Source organism: Zingiber officinale, chromosome 4A, assembly GCF_018446385.1.
Source record: "Zingiber officinale cultivar Zhangliang chromosome 4A, Zo_v1.1, whole genome shotgun sequence".
NCBI classification, from domain to species: Eukaryota; Viridiplantae; Streptophyta; class Magnoliopsida; order Zingiberales; family Zingiberaceae; genus Zingiber; species Zingiber officinale.
In genome coordinates this window covers 86,033,989-86,051,409 of record NC_055992.1, presented here as the reverse complement: position 1 = coordinate 86,051,409, position 17,421 = coordinate 86,033,989, and the positions used below count along the sequence as shown (strand labels likewise).

Below are 17,421 nucleotides of genomic sequence, written 5' to 3'. Positions count from 1 at the left end.
ATTGGATCTAAAAGGTGAGAAAGGAGAGAAGGGAAAAAGGAACTCACACACTCCTCTAGGTACTCTCCTTTTGTGACCTTCACACCACCTAGTTGCTTGGAATCAACTCTCACTTCTTCTCCACCATGAAGCCATGACCATCAGCAAGCTAGAGAGAGGGAGAAGCACCCAAGGAAGAAGAAGCATTGAACACAATTCAATTGCCACCAAATGAAACCCTCTCATCACTTAGTGTGGCCGGCCACCACATGTGTAACCCCCACATTAATGTGGCCGGCCACATTAAGAGGATTAATGGTGTGTAACCTCCATGAGGTGGCACACCATTATATAAGGGGATGATGTGGCATGCCATGTAGGATGAGTCATCCTCATGATGTGTCAATTCATCAAGTCAAAACTTGATGTGTCAACCTCTATTTGTTCAAGTCAAACTTGACCAATGCTCTTCCTAGTTGAGTTAAATCCAAGCTTTGATTCAAGTCAATTTTAATTTAATGAATCTCAATTCATTAATATAAATTGACTCATGAATCAAATTTAAATTAGACTCATTCAACAATTGAATCTAATTGAGTCTAACTCAATAAGTCTAATTTGAATCCAATCTTTGATTCATCATATGAATCTAATCCTATTGGTTCATCATATGAACCTAATCTCCATGCACATGTTCTTTGTGTGTGACCCAATAGGTTCTTGTAACGTTGGCAATGTTTCTAAACTCCTTTAAAAACATAAGCAATGAGCGGCATCTAGCAATACATCATTGCTACCCAAGTTACAAGAATGTTGAGATCCAACATCACCTTGTGACTACTAATTGTGACTCCTCACAATATGTGACAAGTGTCCTTCTATTCTAGACATCTAGATTGATCAATGTGAGGCATAGACCGTGTCATCCTCTGACCAATCTAAATCTTGAACTCCGAGTAGACTCACTCAATCAAATGAGCTCAATATCTCATATTGACTCATTTGGGTATGGTCATACACTTCGTGGTCTCACTCTATCAAGAATATCGATGTCTCTCCCGTCATATAGGAGGGATAGATCCCATCTACATCACTCACATCCCTCTGCATAATTTGTTATATACCCAGTAATCGCCTTTATAGTCCACCCAGTTACGGGTGACGTTTGACGAAACTAAAGTACATAACTCCTTATGTAGGGATCCATGGTGACTTCAGGTCTAAGGACTAATAGTCATATTAATAGCCACATGAGAAAGTATATGACACTCATATAACGATCCATGATATTTTCTCATGGCGGGTCATTCAGTATACATTCTCTAATGCATACCCATGTGTCAGCTTGATATCTCTATATCCATGACTTGTGAGATCAAGTCATCGAGCTGACCTACATGCTAGTCTTATTGTATTAACATTGTCCCTAAATGTTAATACTCGACTAGGAATGATTTAGAGTAGTGTTCTCTATATCATCTCACTATCGATTCAACTAATCGATTGATATAGGTATGAACGTTCTACTCAAGGACGTTACTATACTTATTTTATCTGATACTAATACAAAATAAGCATAATAACCAAAAACCAATGCCTTTATTAATATAAAAAATATGATATACATGGGTCCATACAATCATCAAATGATTGGCTCTAGAGCTCTAACTAACAATGGGAGCAACCACCACCGCCTAGGCAAAGCCTTTTAAGGAAAGCTAATATTTATTTCCTTAAATAACTCTAGGTTAACCAAAAAGAACAATCGAATCACAAATTCGAAAAAGAGGAAAACACAAATTCGAAAAAAAAACTATTTTGAAAACTCTAGAATCATATGCATCTTGTGTTTGGTATTTCCATAAATAACTATACAAAGAAAACTAGTATGATGCAGAAGACAATTACTAGTTATATCTTTCTTTGTAAGCAAAATAACCTCTTGATCTTCTACCGTATTCCTCTTCTTATCTCGGACGTTGTGTGGGCAACGATCTTCCGAGATGAGAACCACCAAGCTCCTTCTTCTCCAAGCTAGATTCGACCACCAAGAATTCTCCATGAGAAGTAGAGGTCCGGCCACCACCACCAAGCTCCAAGGGATGCAAGAAACAAAATCTCCTTTCTCTCCTTCTTCTCCTAGCTTGAACCGGCCACCATCAAGAGCTCCAAGAGGGGATAAAACCGGCCACTAGAGAAGAAGAGGAGAGGAGAGGGAGAACCTCTAAGGGTCAGCCACACCAAGGAGAAAAAGAGAGGAAAAAAAGAATAGAGTGCTTCGCTATGAAGGCACCTCTACCTCCTCTTTTATATTCCTTGGTCTTGGCAAATAAGGAAATTTTTAATAAAAACTTCCTTAATTCTTTTTCCATGAAAAAGAAATTTTAATTGATTTAAAATCAATTCCTTTTTTCAATTTCAATGGTCGGGCACTTATTTCCCCAAAACAAGGAGAGTTTTAATTAAAACAAAAATTAAAATTTCCTAATTTGTTTCCGGAAATTTATAAAAAATTTCTCCAATAATTTTTCTTCATGGTGGATTATAAAAAGGAAATTTTATAAATTAAAATCTTTCTTTTAAACATGTGAATAATTTTTAAAAAGGAAAGTTATCTCTAAAAATTAAAATCTCTTTTCAATCTACAAATAAGGAAAGATATCAAATCTTTTCTTAATCTTTTGTAGAAACTAATAAAAGAGAATATTTAATTTTTAAAACTCTCTTTTAAATTATGATCATGGTTAAAAAGGAAAGTTTTCTCAAAATTAAAATATCCTTTCAATCTACAAATAAGGAAAGATATCAAATCTTTTCTTAATCTTTTGTAGAAAGTTATAAAAGGAAATATTTAAATTTTAAACTCTCTTTTAAAAAACATGATATCCACATAAGAAATAATTTTAATAAAAATCCTTTTTAATATTCTAGTGGTCGGCCACCTAAGCTTGGGACCCAAGCTTTGGCCGGCCACCAACTTGGCTCATCCACTTGGTCTAGGCCGACCCTAGCTTGGGTTCCAAGCTAGCTTGGCCAACCCCATTAGGATGGGTAAGAAGGTGGGTATGTGGTGGGTATAAATCTCTATATACAAGAGGCTACGATAAGGACCGAGAGGAGGAATTGATTTTGGTCTCCTAATGAAATTAAGCTTCCCGTGTTCGCCCCGAACACACAATTTAATTTCATCAATAATAATTCATACCACTAAAGAATTATTATTGAACTACCGCATCAATCCCAAATTACATTTTTTGGGCGCCTTCTTATTATGAGTGTGTTAATCTCCCTGTGTTTAAAATGTCGAATGCCCACTAATTAAGTAAGTTACTGACAACTAATTTAATTAATATCTTAGTCCAAGAGTAGTACCACTCAACCTTATCGTCATGTCGGACTAAGTCCACTTGCAGGGTTTAACATGACAATATTTATGAGCTCCTCTTGGGGACATTATCAACCTATATTACTAGGACACAGTTTCCTTCTATAATCAACAAGGCACACTATAAGTAATATCATTTCTCAACTTATCGAGCATTTTGATTTATCGAGCTAAATCTCACCCTTTGATAAGTCAAAGAAATCAATATTAAATATATGTGCTTGTTATTATATTAGGATTAAGAGCACACACTTCCATAATAACTAAGGTCTAGTTCTTTTATTAAATCAGTATAAAAAGAACTTACCTTAAATGGTCCTGCTCAATACACTTAGAGTGTACTAATGTAATCTATTAGTCAAGATAAACTAATACCTAATTACACTACGATTATTCTAATGGTTTATTCCTTTCCATCTTAGTCGTGAGCTACTGTTTATAATTTATAAAGAATCGATAACACGATCTTCTGTGTGTGACACCACACACTATGTTATCTATAATATAAATTAATTGAACATCTACATTTGGTATATATAAATGTAGACACTTGATCAATATGATTTTTATAAATGTTTATACAAAAGCTAGACTTTTAGTATACACTCCAACACTTCCGGTGTCATTCATCTTAACGTCCTAATTCAGGTCTTAACTCAGTTTTTCCATAGAGTACGTCAATTTTATCCTGTTTGAAAACGTCTTCAAACCAACCACTGGTGAGTTGGCATGGATGTTGACTTGCCACCAATCACCTATTAACAATGAGGATAGACAAAGAGATCCGCTGGAACCTAGACAAAAGATGATCAAGGAGTAAGAGGGTTAGAATGATAGTCAAGGGTTTCCCAACGTAGCCACTCTGACCAGTTTTTGGTTGTGGTGGAAGAGGAATAATAAAGAAAATTAATTCTAGGGTTTTGAATATGTTTTTGCTCATATCTCAACCCACAGGGCAAACTATCTTTTATAGAGTGATGGTTGATTCCTATGTTCCCTATGTGTTCCAAAATACACATGATTTGTTATTCATTTCCTGAAATAGTTTTAAATCCCTAAATTCGCATGAGCATTATTCTTTTCTTGAAATAGTCTAATTGATTTGAGACGCCAAAGGGACATGCACAAGGAGATGGGGGCATTATAAAGTCAGGGGCGCCAAGGAATTAGAGTTAACTCGATTTTTTTCTTAACTTAGAACCACCACCTCTACAAAATTACTAACCTCTCTTATCCAATGGCATTCTCTTATTAACCCCTGGATCAATATTTTTTTTTAACAATTCAACTCGATTAATCTTAGAAATTAATTATCTTTGTAAATTCAAAGTACTTATAAATATATATTTATAAATAGACTTTTAAAATATTCATCTTTAATAAATATATTTATAAATTTTATAATATGTGAGTATATCTAATTAAACATGTCTAAAATTATGTCATATAATTTAAATGAAACGGAATGGCAGTGTTATGTAATTCAGGGGTATTTTCGGTATCGCATTCCGTGCCGTGTCGGCTCTTCTCGCTTCACCGTTCCCGTTTCCATTCCCGTTCCGTTTGGAACGGCATCGCCATCCTTTATATTCCACCGACGATCGGACTGCCCGTGGCCTCCCGGATGCCAGATCAATACAATTACCAGTCTCGTTCGCGACGACGGGCTTTGTTCAGATCTAGGTTTACGGTCGGACTTCGATCGCGGGACGCCTCGGCGTGGCCCCCGCCGGCGATGCTCTCATGGAAGGAAAAGGTGGCAGCAAAGCTCTCCCGGATCCTCGCCGATCTCCCTTCTTCCCTTCCTACTCGGCCTGGAGATTACTCCCCCATCGCTACGGAGGACAAGGTAGTGCCTCTCGATCCTTTACTCGTTATGAATTTTTCAGATCCGTTCGTACTAGGGTCGAGTATCTTTTGTTTCTTGAAATGTTGGGGGAAAAAATGGATTGTGATCGATATATGAATCCTTCGCGGTGCATCCCTATCTGAACTAGCACGGATTTTGATATTTTCTGTAGAAGGTTTACATGTGTAGAAAGCCGCATTTGCTTTTTAAGATTTCCTTAGGTCATTTGATAAATAGTTTTTGTACTAGTACTCGAGAACTAAGAGAAATTTTCATCGATTACTGATCTCCATGATTGCCACAAGTCCAAGGAACCATAGAAGCCACTAGAAGTATTGTTGCTCAGAACACATAGAGTCGATGATTGCCATACATGAGGATGGATATTGAATGTTTTTAGAAAGACACAGAACATCAATACTCTTAGGAGAGGGAATAAAAGGGGTGGTGATAAAAGAAAGGAAAATTCTTTTGAGACAAAACTTGCTTGATTGCCATTTATGTAAACATTATATATTGTCAACTCTTTAGACCTGTTGCCTGTTATACAAAGACTTTTCAGGGAATGTTTGGTAGAGCTTCTACTAAGTGTTTCTTAGATTCTAGCTACATGGAAGCACTTTTGAGTGTTTGTGAATGTCAACTTCTGATTCAGCTTCTATAACTTTTACTTAAAAGCTTAAAGCAAAAATTTGATACTTTTTCTTGCTTCTTTTTTGTTTATGATGTAAAATTAAAAGTTGACATTTATGTCCTTAATAAATTTATCATTTACATAATTGCTATCACATTTATGGCCTTAATAAATTTATCAATTTACATAATTACCACCACACTTCTGTGATATTTATTTTTTAAATAATATTTTATTTTTTATATAATTGTATTTCTAGACTTTTTTATATGTATTTTTTTTATTTATATAAATTTTGTTATTTTTTATTTTTATTTGTATTTTTATTAATTTTATATATTTTTTCATTATAAAAAATAATAATTTTGATACCATATTTAAAATATAATAATAATTATATAAATAAATAGTGTATCAAAATTATATTTAGATAATTAAAAAAATTAATTTATATAGTTTAAGGATATTGTTGTCATTTAACTAAAAATTAAGCTGGGAAGCAATTATTCATCAAACACTCCAACTTTACGTTGTATTAGTTTTTGGCTTCTATTTTCAAACACTCCATACTTTAACTTCTCACTAACTTCAAAATAATCTCTATAAGAATCACTTTTAAATAAGCAAAAGCTCTCCCAAACACTCCCTTAATTGGATGAATCTACTTAAATTCATCCATTATAGAATACACTGTTTCTAATGTCAGAATTTTTAATAGGATGAATCGAATTATATAGATCCATTGTAAAATAAATTTATCCTAATATCTTGGTCCATGGTGGATGAACTCTGTTTTACAATAATACAATTATTGTTGATATAAAACTCAAAACATGATTAAGTCATGTTATAAGCTAACTTAGGATAAAGATTGATAAGTGGCATGGTAGAGAACCATATGCCATCACTTCCCTCGCAGAAAAATATGTTTGCAATTTATGCACAAATTCAAAATATATTTTTTTACTTCCCTCTGAGAAAATATGTTTGCAATTCATGCACAAATTCAAAATATTATATTTTGGGTCAAGACTTGTTTACTGGGTTTTGTTAACCAAGTGTGCTAGGGAACATAACTCATTTTGATGAGGGGATAAACCTTTGTTAGAGTGTAAATCTTATCATTCCCCTTGTTGAGATTAATCTACTTAAGGATACATATCATAACGCTAAGAATTTAATTTAAATAAAAGTTGTTTGTGTTGTTAATTTTTATTATTTGTTGGAACTTTTTAAAAGAATGGTCAAGTTTTATTAGGATAATTAGGGTTTCAATAAAAGTTATCCAAGTCGTTAATTTTTATAATTTCTTGGAACTTTTAAAAAGTTTTTATTTCTTTTTGAAAGTGTCAGTCAAGTTTTATTATAAAAAATAGGATTTTGTTAAAAAGTATGCCATTTTATAACGAATAAATCATGCTATCAAATTATAAAAAGGGATTAGGATCCTATGTAATAGACAAGTTTTGGAGTTAATACAATTTGCAATTTCCTTTTATCTAGGTTAGAATGACAACTTTCCTCTAGTAAAGGTGAGAACTATATCTTTATCCTTCCGTTGTGTTATGTCATATCAACTCTACCATCTATAGTTTTGTGTCAGTGTTTCGAAATATGTTGCCATGAAAAATTGGAGGGAGAAGGAAAGAGATGAAAAAGAGAAAACAACTACATGTCTAAGTTCAGAATTTGTATCCTACTTAGAATGATATAATTTTGACATTGAATTGTCAGGACACAAAAATAACATATTCTATTTCAATTCATCTTGACATAAATTTGTAGCATGTCAATAGATTTCGAATGCTAATATCACATGATAAATTATCTACATTCAGCAGTAGTATTGAATTTCAGTAATTTACTAACAATATGTTTTGACTGTCTCACTCGTATTGTACGAGATTTCAAATCATAATTAATAATTAGTACACATACATTAATGCAAACACTATTAGCATGATATATCACTTTCTTCAACATCAAAACATCAACTTTGTTCACAAAGCAACACAGGCAGTAAACATAAAATGCAACATGATGAATGTCAAATGCTTCCAACCACTCTTTTACCACCAAAACATATATTCTAATATTCTATGCATCAATGTAATTTTATGTCATCTTAGCAAGTAAATTGGAACATAGGACCCTTTTGGTTTGCCCTTGCACATTGACACTATAGAAAGCCAGATCATGCCCACTCAAGCATCAGTATTATTGTCAATGGACAATAGCTCAAATGCATTGCATTCAATCAAGAGTGCTATTGATATTGTGTCCAAATCACGTTGAGGAACTAAGCTCTAAGGTTTATATAAGCACAACATTCAGAGACTCAACAATATAGACCTTTTCAACCTAATTGCATGGCTAGAAACCAGTAAAGCATGACAATAGAGGTTATACTCGAGATGTAGGACACAGCATGCTGATATTAAGCCCACTACATACAATTGGGAATTATGACATAACATAACAGCACATAAATGTTGTGTATGACATGATATTCTAACTAATAACTAACCCAAGATATACTACTAACATGCATGAATAATTATAACTCATCATCATCTCTACCCTACCATGTATCATATTATATAACAATCATAGTAAACAAAATGAGCACACACTATTTCTATATAACTACCCAAAGGAATTGTATAATATCTATAACATACTTTTTAGATTGAAAAACAACAGAGTATATCAGCCTCTTTTGGGACAACAGATGAATATTTGAGCATTAATAGTCACAAGATGATTATGATATAAACGAGCGCAAGTAAAGAATAACCAAACACAAAATGATGTGATAAACAACATGTACTTGTATAACATATCACGCTTCAACTAGCGATCGGCAAAGAGTAGCTTAACTAGATAGCAAAAACTATGAACATAGCATGTCATGCATCAACTGATACACAAATAATATATCAACCCCCTACTCCGGCACAGTTATAACCTGTGACATCTATTTTTGCAAGCATGTGTAATCTCTACAGGAATAATCTCTTGATCTCATATGTACATCTTTATCCTTATCACCTAACATGTATACATCAAAGCATACAACCATAGGAGCTAATAATCAACACACATAAAAAGACACAGAATTTAATGATACCAAATGAAACAAATTTCTCAAACACTATTGTGGTAAAGGAGGAAGGACTTTTACATTTCAAAGGAGATCATGGTAGGTAGAAGCTTGTATCAGAAAAGGGTACCATCCCTCTAACCCTATCATAATCCACTCAGAAAACATTCCATGAATCATTATTCAACAAAGGAGTGGGATTAGGTTTAACTGAATGGAGGAGCCAGGTTGAAGGGAGGTATACTAATTGTTGATCCATAAGCTAACCACAAAATCTTCTCTTATAACGATCAAGTCCCATCACCTACCAGAAAACAAAAACTGAACTCAAAAGACACGTCAAGCCATACAGCAGAGAGAGAGAAAGGGTTTACAGATTGCCTCTGCTCGAATGAACACAATTAATGCCAGATCCACCTTGTAGCCCAACTCGCTATGTATCACCAGCAATCTATATAATATCAATCAATCTGATGAGATCTACCCCAATCAAAAACAACTACATTCCTACCGAGCACAAATAGAAAGGAAAATTAGTTGCCTAGGTGTCTACCTACTTGCTGGGTCAAACACTAAAGAAACAATTGTTGCACACATCCTCCAAAGAAGGTTGCTTCCATCGTCACTGCAATCGCTCAAGAAGAGACTGGAAGTGCATGTTGTGACTCCCAACATAAGCTTACATAATGCTACTGCTTCTTTGTAGAAGAATCCCCAAAGGAGATCAACCATCACCACTACATTATTGCTCAGATTTAACAAAGTAAGAACTAAAAAATATTATTGAAATAATCATCGAAGTGGGATTCATCATTCAAATTTGTAGTGGTGGAGCACAATTGCTCCTTTATATGGCATCCTAGAAAAGAACCATCCTTTGCTATGCATCAGAACGAAGGTGACCAACCCACATCTGTGCTGAGGGGAAGATGTTGGCCAAGCACAAGGAAGCAGATGAAATTATTTTGTTGGTGTTGCTTCACAAGGGGAGCACATGATTTAAGAGAATGGGGAGGGGTGCAAATGGGATGAGGACACCGGATTATTTGGGAATAAGTGGAGAGGGAATGGTGGGAGTCAATTGAGTAGAAGTTTATTGTAAGAGTTGCTTTGGGTGGGAGAGCATGTCGGCATCAATACGAATGGAGAGTATGTTGCTGGAGTCTATTGGATTCAATAAGAATGAGCAAAGAGAGATTTAGACAAGGTAAGGAAGAAGGGATTCTACAAGAGAGAGCCTTCATCATGAGGATTATGTAGGATTGACAAAAAGGGGAGAAGGGTCTAGGTGGGATGAAGACTACATTGACAATGAGAGGATAGTAAAGTAGTTGGTCTGACTCAATATGTTGAGAGAGGGAATTTCTGATGAAGGTGGAAGAGGAGGAGGAGGTGTTGCACAAGGAGTATTGTTATATATCTAAAATGGGAGGGGGAAGGCGGAGGAGCCAAGTTCTATAGTTGTATGTATTTCTCAAAACAATGGCATTGGGTGAGATATGGTTTGTTAGATATCTCTTCTGTTATGACATCATCCTAAGGTGGATGTTGGAGAGAAGAGATAAGGTCAGGATTTTTCTTGTTTTGTTTCTCTTTTATGGTTATGAGAATAGTAGAATAGGTGCAATTTTAGTGAAGGAAATAATATGTTTTTGGGTTCTAGGAGAAATGGAGGAAATAAATTTTACCTTTTTTGTAATTGACTGAATGGTGGCAATGGGTGATTGGAGATAGTGTTTTGTTGAATAGGATGATAGGGGGACAACAACAATATGTGAATCTTAGAGGGGTGACAACAGTTAGGCACTTATAGCAAGGAGTAGACACCTAAGAAGGAGATGGGGGATACCAATAATAGTAGTTTCCTGTTCTTGACATCTTGTGTTTTGCAGTCTAATGTGTTATATAGTTTCTATAAAGCTCTTTGAGGAATTGCCACAAGTCACTGCAAGGTTCTTAAGAGCATTAAGATGAGTCACCAATCAATGACTTTGATACCAATGTTGGTAGGAACACATGAATTTGGACTCATGAATGACAATAGGCACGTGTTCTTTGAGAGAAGAAACAAACATGGATCTCCTTAAAAGCAGAGATAAAGAAGAGGAAAATGTGAATCTTACCTTATTAATATTTATTTAAATATTATTATATATAATGAACTTTCTAGTTGCTTTAAACCAATCTGATAAAATTTGGCTATATGCAATAAACTGTATCCAATACTTTGGTCCATGTTGGACCCACTCTTTATCAAAGTTAACTATTTAATTACATAACAATAAAATTATGAATTATTGGCTTGCATGAAGTCCCAATTGATCATTGACATCACAAAGAAGCACAAATAATTTGTAGGTTGATCTTTTTTCACTAGTGATTTTTCAAGATGATTGGTTTCAATACTTGGAGGCTCGGAGCAAACCTATAGTTTCAAGAAAGAGTTTATATGGATAGTGGCTCATGAATTCTTCTCTATTGATGTGTGCTTCACAAGTCAAGCCTCCGGCTACAAGGACTACCATGTGAATTCATAGTTGCAGGGCAATCCAACCTTAGTTTCTGTATTCCTCTACTGCATCTCCAATTCCTAGGTAGCTCCAAGTAGATCCAAATTTTGCTGGTGGTTTCCTTGTTGATCCTTCGGTCCAAGTTTGGTTAATTTCTTGTTAATTTTGGCAGATTGCAGATATGCAGTTGATCACTTATACATTGTAGCTTCCAATTAAGTTATTACCAATCCCTGTAGGTATTGACAATTCTGAATGTTCTCTAGTGGCTTTCCTTGCTAAGGTTGTCTCTAAAATGAAGGGTTCCCTTCATTTGGAATTTACTTGGATTTACATATATCAAAAAATATCTGAACATAATGGTCATTTCTTAATTTTCACAATGGGCAACTAGATTTTTTTTGTATTTCAATTGTTTATATGAAACTACTTCCATTGGATCTTATTTGATTATTCTTGTTGTGATCATTCCATATGGTTAGTTATATTTTTATATATTGGCGAATCATAGGTCGATGTAGTGGTGATTTTTAACATGTTAGGATTTATTCCTATGTTTTCCATTGTTTGGAAATTTTACATGGAAGTTCATTCCATTGTTTTTAATTTTCACTTGAAAAAAAAAACGTGAAGCACTGAAAAACACAAGACAATAGAAATGCATTCTATTATTTACAATAGTTGTTATATGGCAATAGTTTCCTTTTATACGTAGGTCATTTAGAAAGTTCAGGCACGGATTCTTTTATTAGTTGGCCTTGACATCCCTTGTGAAATTCCATCTAAGGTGTAAGTAATTGAGGCAAAAGTTTTGGGTGGAATCTATATTCTGTAATGAAATTCTTTATTTTCTATATTATGTTATTATGTGCTCAATAGATGAGCTTATGGAGTTTAGTAGCTGGAAATACTTGTTGAAGTTGCATATCATTAATTCCTCTCTTTCTTGCAGGCAATGTCTTCCCAAGACTATTCATCTCAAGTTATTCTGCCTTTCTCTTCAAACTTTTTGCCTTCTTTGAACTCAACGAGTGGTGATGCTGATGCGAGTGTGCCAAAATCACCTGCTCATGTTCATAGTGAAGGTTCATTACCACAAAAATCACTACCCAGAAAATGGAGTGCAAAATCGTTGCCATGGAAAAAAAGACCCTCTAATTTTGGTGAGGAAAATGGAACAACTGAGTGCCGAGAAATTCCCGAAAGTTCAAAGGAGGACATGAACCAGTTCCCCAATAGACCTATTGATCATTGTTCCATGTTTGTTGACGCCTCAACTCGACAAGACCCTAATGAATATCTTTCTTATCTTACCGTAAAGTCTACATTTATGTCTGCTAACCTTTTTGATTTTTTTGGGTCGTGTTTGCCCAATATTGTGAAAGGGTGTCAATGGATACTTTTGTATAGGTAAGATTTTAGATCTCAATGGCTTGTGCTAGTTTCATTGGTTGTGATATATTATTGTTCTCTCCAAATGAAGGGCAGCACATGGAAACATGGGATATCATTTCAAACTCTTCTTCGTAAGAGTGCTGACCCTCCGGGTCCATGCCTATTAGTAAGTTTATCACTTAGCTATTGACCTCTTCTGCTTTTACCCTCCTTTATTGTTATCCAATTAGCTAACATAACTATTATTTGTGTCTCTTTGTGTTTTTGCTTGTCCTTTACTTTCTAGATTGTTGGCGATATGCAAGGTGCTATTTTTGGTGGACTTCTGAATAGCCCTTTGAAGCCTACATCTAAAAGGAAGTATCAAGTAATATTCTTATTCACTTCGCATTTTACTATGCAGAATGCTGGAACTTAATATTCTTATTGACTTACCATTTCACTATGCATAATATTGGCACTTAATATTCTTAATGTTGCTTTAGTAGTTGCTTGAGTTTGATTATCATGATGTTGGTGAGCAGTTGGTGAGCAGGGCACAAGCGAAACCTTTGTGTTCAGTACAATTTATGGGGAGCCAAGACTCTTCAGAGCAACTGGTAATTGTTTTACAAGCATACTTTTTGGCATTTGTATAGTGCATGAAGGTACATATAAAAGCAACTATCATTTTAGGATCTACTTAAAACCATAGTGAAATATTAGTTTATCTAGGAGGATCTTTAGACTGCCTTTGCAATTCTCTTAGGATATTCCATACCAAGAAGAATCTTATGTAGGTCAATAGCAAGTTTTATCTTATCTATCAGTTGACAATTACTACCTGAACGGTTGAGTACTATCAATGTCAGAGCTTTCGAATTTATTTAAATTGGGCATCAAGGTTTTAGATTTAATTCCTATATTGGACGAGATGAATTGTTTGGCTTGTGTGTTGGTATTGAAACCTCATCAAAACATGGTGATTTAATTAAAACCTCTTTAGAGGGTGGTTGGTGACAACAATCTAAGTGCGGAAGCCTTTGCCTAGTTTGTGAAGAATTTTGTATGACCAAGTAAATCTTCATCTTGTCTTCTATGGCCCTACTCCCATCATTTATTCCCAAGTTTTCTAACACAAACGAACTATTCCTTCCAGCACTTCACAGTTGGTTGCTTGATGTCAAAGCAAAATACCAAAAATTATGGACAGAGGAGGGGAGGGGCCTTGCTCAAAAAGAAAAAAAAAATGCTTCACAAAGAAAGGGAGGGGAAAGCAAATCCTGACCTTGAGCATATGCTCGTAGCTATGTAGGTTTGGAAAAATATGGGTCAACTCTTCAGAGGCACACAATAAATATTCTTCAGAAGGCAATATCTTTGCTGAAAAAGGAAAAATCTTTCCTGAGTCATCACCAAAGATATGGGAAGACTTCATGCACTCTAACCTAGAACACTAGTTCAATATTGTTTCCTTGAACTTCTAATCTGATATGCTCAGGCGAATAAGGTCTTAGAATGGAACGACTGGGTGAGCACCAAATAAGAAGGACAATCCAATTTTGATTCTAAAACCTCTAATCTGATACACACAACGAAAATCGAAGGTGGTCCCAACAAGAGAACTTCAAGGGGAATATCATGCAAAAGAAAATGATGAACTGAACATTATACCTAATGAAAGTTGAGATAAAATTGGGGCTCAAAGAAGACCAGGATGTTCAAAAGAGAAGGCATGGATGCTAGGGACGGTGTCCTGTTCTCTTAAACCTTGCATTGTGAAAAGTGACAAAGGAGCTGGTGGATTTGACAAAACCTAGACTTTACTGCCTCATCAATGCCTTAGTTCTCTAGGGCAAGGAATATGCCAATGAATTTGTCCTGGAAACTCTAATGTGATCCAAGTCGGACCTGTTGGGCCTCTTCTTAAAAGACTTTTAAATTGCTTAGTCATTATAGATTCATGACTATTTGACAAGTCACATAAATATAGGTGATAGCTTTTCGTGTCCCTTATGCAAGTATAAGCATCTCTCCAAATCAAATTCGCTTGATAAAGTTTTCAGGAGTATCTATGATGACAACAATCATGACAGGTCAGCAGCTTAGAGCAGTAATGCTTGAAGATTTGCATCTCTAATCATTTGTAACACATGGCGGTTAACTTCAAGTAATCTTGTCCGGAATGATATACAAATTAATAAATATAATTATAGCACTATTAGTTTAGAATGCAAACAAACAAATTCAACCTTGATCTTATCATAATAAATCAAGGTAGAGGAGAGGGAGAAAGGAATGCTTCTTTGTTGTAAAAAGAAGAATTGTGAGGGTGGTGAGGGAGGGGAACAATGAAAGGTTGGAGGAAGAAGGGTATGATCATTGCTCTTGCTCCTTGGATGAAGACAAAGGTGTTATGCAGGAGAAGAAGAGGGGGGTAGGGAGGGAAAAACTTCATGTAGTGCAGGGTGAGGGACGAATGCAAGTTGCTAGTGCAAGGGGAAGAACATAGGGTGGGGAAGGGGAAGCTTCAAATGGGGAATGCCAGCTTAAAGATAGAGAAGGGAAAACTTCAGCTATTACTAGAGACATATGTGAGTTGCTAGTGAAGATAAGGCAGGGAGGGGGAAGCTTCAGATGGGAATTCAAGTTTCATGTTTATGTGGAGTATTGGAGTGGAATTTATGAAGTGGCAGATCAGTGGTTCCTCAAAGAATGGGACTGCACTAGAAGGGATTATGAGGATGGGACAGGCAAGGTTGGGAAGCGGTGGGCAAGAGATTTTGATACCAAGATAAAACTTGGGTATCTTGATGTTATTTCTCATAGGGTTACAATTCATATATTTATAGCCTTTAGACATATTAATACCGTAAAAGAGTAGTCTGGTGCACAAAGCTTCCACCAATATGGGTCCCGGAGAATGATCAGACAACATTGAATCTTGTACGCGGTCTTACCCTGCATTACAAGAGGTTGTTTCTGCTACTTGAACCGGTGACTTTCAGGTCACTGTAATAATTTTACCGTTGCATCAAGGCTCTCCTTCACATAACTAATACAATAAAAGATAAAATCTTGAGCCAAATATTTATATCTAGCATTTTTTTCTAACATTATTCTCGATAATTTTGGTCTAAGAAGTTTCTTTATACTTGTTATTATTTAGATGGACTAGTATCATGGTCGGACCTTGATAAAGGTTTGGGTCAAATTCTGTTGTAGAAATATTTAGTGAAATGTCATGTATATGATTTAGTGAAAATGAAGTGAAGCAATTATCTCAGGCATTGTTTAATATTTCACTAGACATTGATTACAGGTGCAAATAGGTTTTACTACTTGTGCTTGAATGATCAACTGGCATTTGGTGGGGGTCAAAACTTTGCTTTATCCATTGAGGAAGATCTGTAAGTAATTTGTTTTTAGTTTCTTTCTTGTAAATAATTACTCTGGCTTTATGCCATCTAATTACTGAAAACTGAACATTGTTTTGGAAACAATTCGTTGTTTGTTATTGAGAAGGTTACGCGGAAGCAGTGGCCCCTGTGAAACATTTGGAAACTCTTGCTTGGCTCATAATTCAGAATTTGAGCTGAAGAATGTTGAGGTAATATTAAATCCAACTATCAATTTCAAGTTACAACATTCTTGTGCATAAATTGTTCGCTTTGATTTCATCTTCTGGCTTTAAAAGCATCTAGCCATGTACTTTAATATGTAAATTCGATTCTAATATTCTACTTGCACGCAAATGATTAGAACATATAGTTAAATTCATGATTCCAACAAATAGTCATACTTTAAAGAATAAAATGATTGCTGAACCAGATAATAAACTGAGAGAGTGGGAAGAATGCAAAATGAGAGGAAAAAAATGGTAAATACCAGAGTAATATTACTTGGCAGTCAGAATTTTTTGGTTAATCTAATATTATAAAGGTTGGTATGGTCGACCATGGATATTTATTTGGTTTTGTATTTCTAGCTACACTTGATATTCAAACTCGAAGGTATTTTAAAAAGTTTTGATTATGAGTGTATGCTTGTTTACTAGTTACCAACTTACCATGTCAAATTCCTTGGTGCTTTGAGCTATGATAAATTGTGACAATGATGTCAATTCTATTCTTTAATAACCATTGTTGCTATGTTTGTTTTGCTCCATTGTTCTAAAATGTTTTGCAACATGAACTGGCGAGAGTTTTTCTGGCTCAAATATTGATCAATTATACGCCTTGGATTTGATGGGTGTCTAAGTTAATTTCAGCGTGTACGAAGTTTTCTAGTTCGATATTTTAAGTTCTGCATTGGATGGGATTTATGCATTTTGAGATTTTCCATCATAAAATCTTGTGCCTCTAACGTTCGAACATTCTTGTTGCAGTTGTGGGGCTTTGCTCATTCATCTTATTACCTCACGTAGCATGCTTCCAAAGAAAGTTCCATCGGGAGCCATTTGGGTCATTTTTGATGCATTTTTTGTTTTTTAGAAAACCTTGTTATAATTTCTTCACTGTTGTGAATCTTCTCCCAAGCTCTGTTGTTGATTATTATTGCATTAATCGTCAGAGGTATACGTGAAAA

At 35.0% G+C, this 17,421-nt stretch overlaps 1 protein-coding gene across 4 annotated transcripts; it reads left to right on the top strand.

Moving 5' to 3' along the window:
• Positions 1–4,878: 4,878 nt before the first annotated feature.
• LOC121970069 (oxidation resistance protein 1-like) lies at positions 4,879–17,421 on the top strand. Of its 4 annotated transcripts, none has more exons than XM_042520481.1 (8): positions 4,879–5,213; positions 12,413–12,870; positions 12,949–13,021; positions 13,142–13,222; positions 13,344–13,454; positions 16,144–16,244; positions 16,360–16,444; positions 17,222–17,421. In XM_042520481.1, exons 1-8 carry the CDS (start codon positions 4,989–4,991, stop codon positions 17,258–17,260), a joined length of 1,173 nt encoding a protein of 390 aa, XP_042376415.1. In that variant the 5' UTR covers positions 4,879–4,988; the 3' UTR covers positions 17,261–17,421. The 4 variants fall into 4 exon arrangements, 2 of the variants coding, with proteins under 2 accessions (XP_042376415.1, XP_042376416.1); XM_042520482.1 differs by having other exon boundaries at positions 4,882–5,213; positions 13,380–13,454; XR_006108831.1 differs by lacking the exon at positions 17,222–17,421 and having other exon boundaries at positions 4,882–5,213; positions 16,157–16,244.

Coding starts and splice junctions, on each gene's coding strand:
- LOC121970069 (XM_042520481.1), top strand. CDS start 4,989: ATGCCAGATCAATACAATTACCAGTCTCGTTCGCGACGACGGGCTTTG. Junction 5,214..12,412: donor CCATCGCTACGGAGGACAAG/GTAGTGCCTCTC, acceptor TCTTTCTTGCAG/GCAATGTCTTCCCAAGACTA. Junction 12,871..12,948: donor CAATGGATACTTTTGTATAG/GTAAGATTTTAG, acceptor AATGAAGGGCAG/CACATGGAAACATGGGATAT.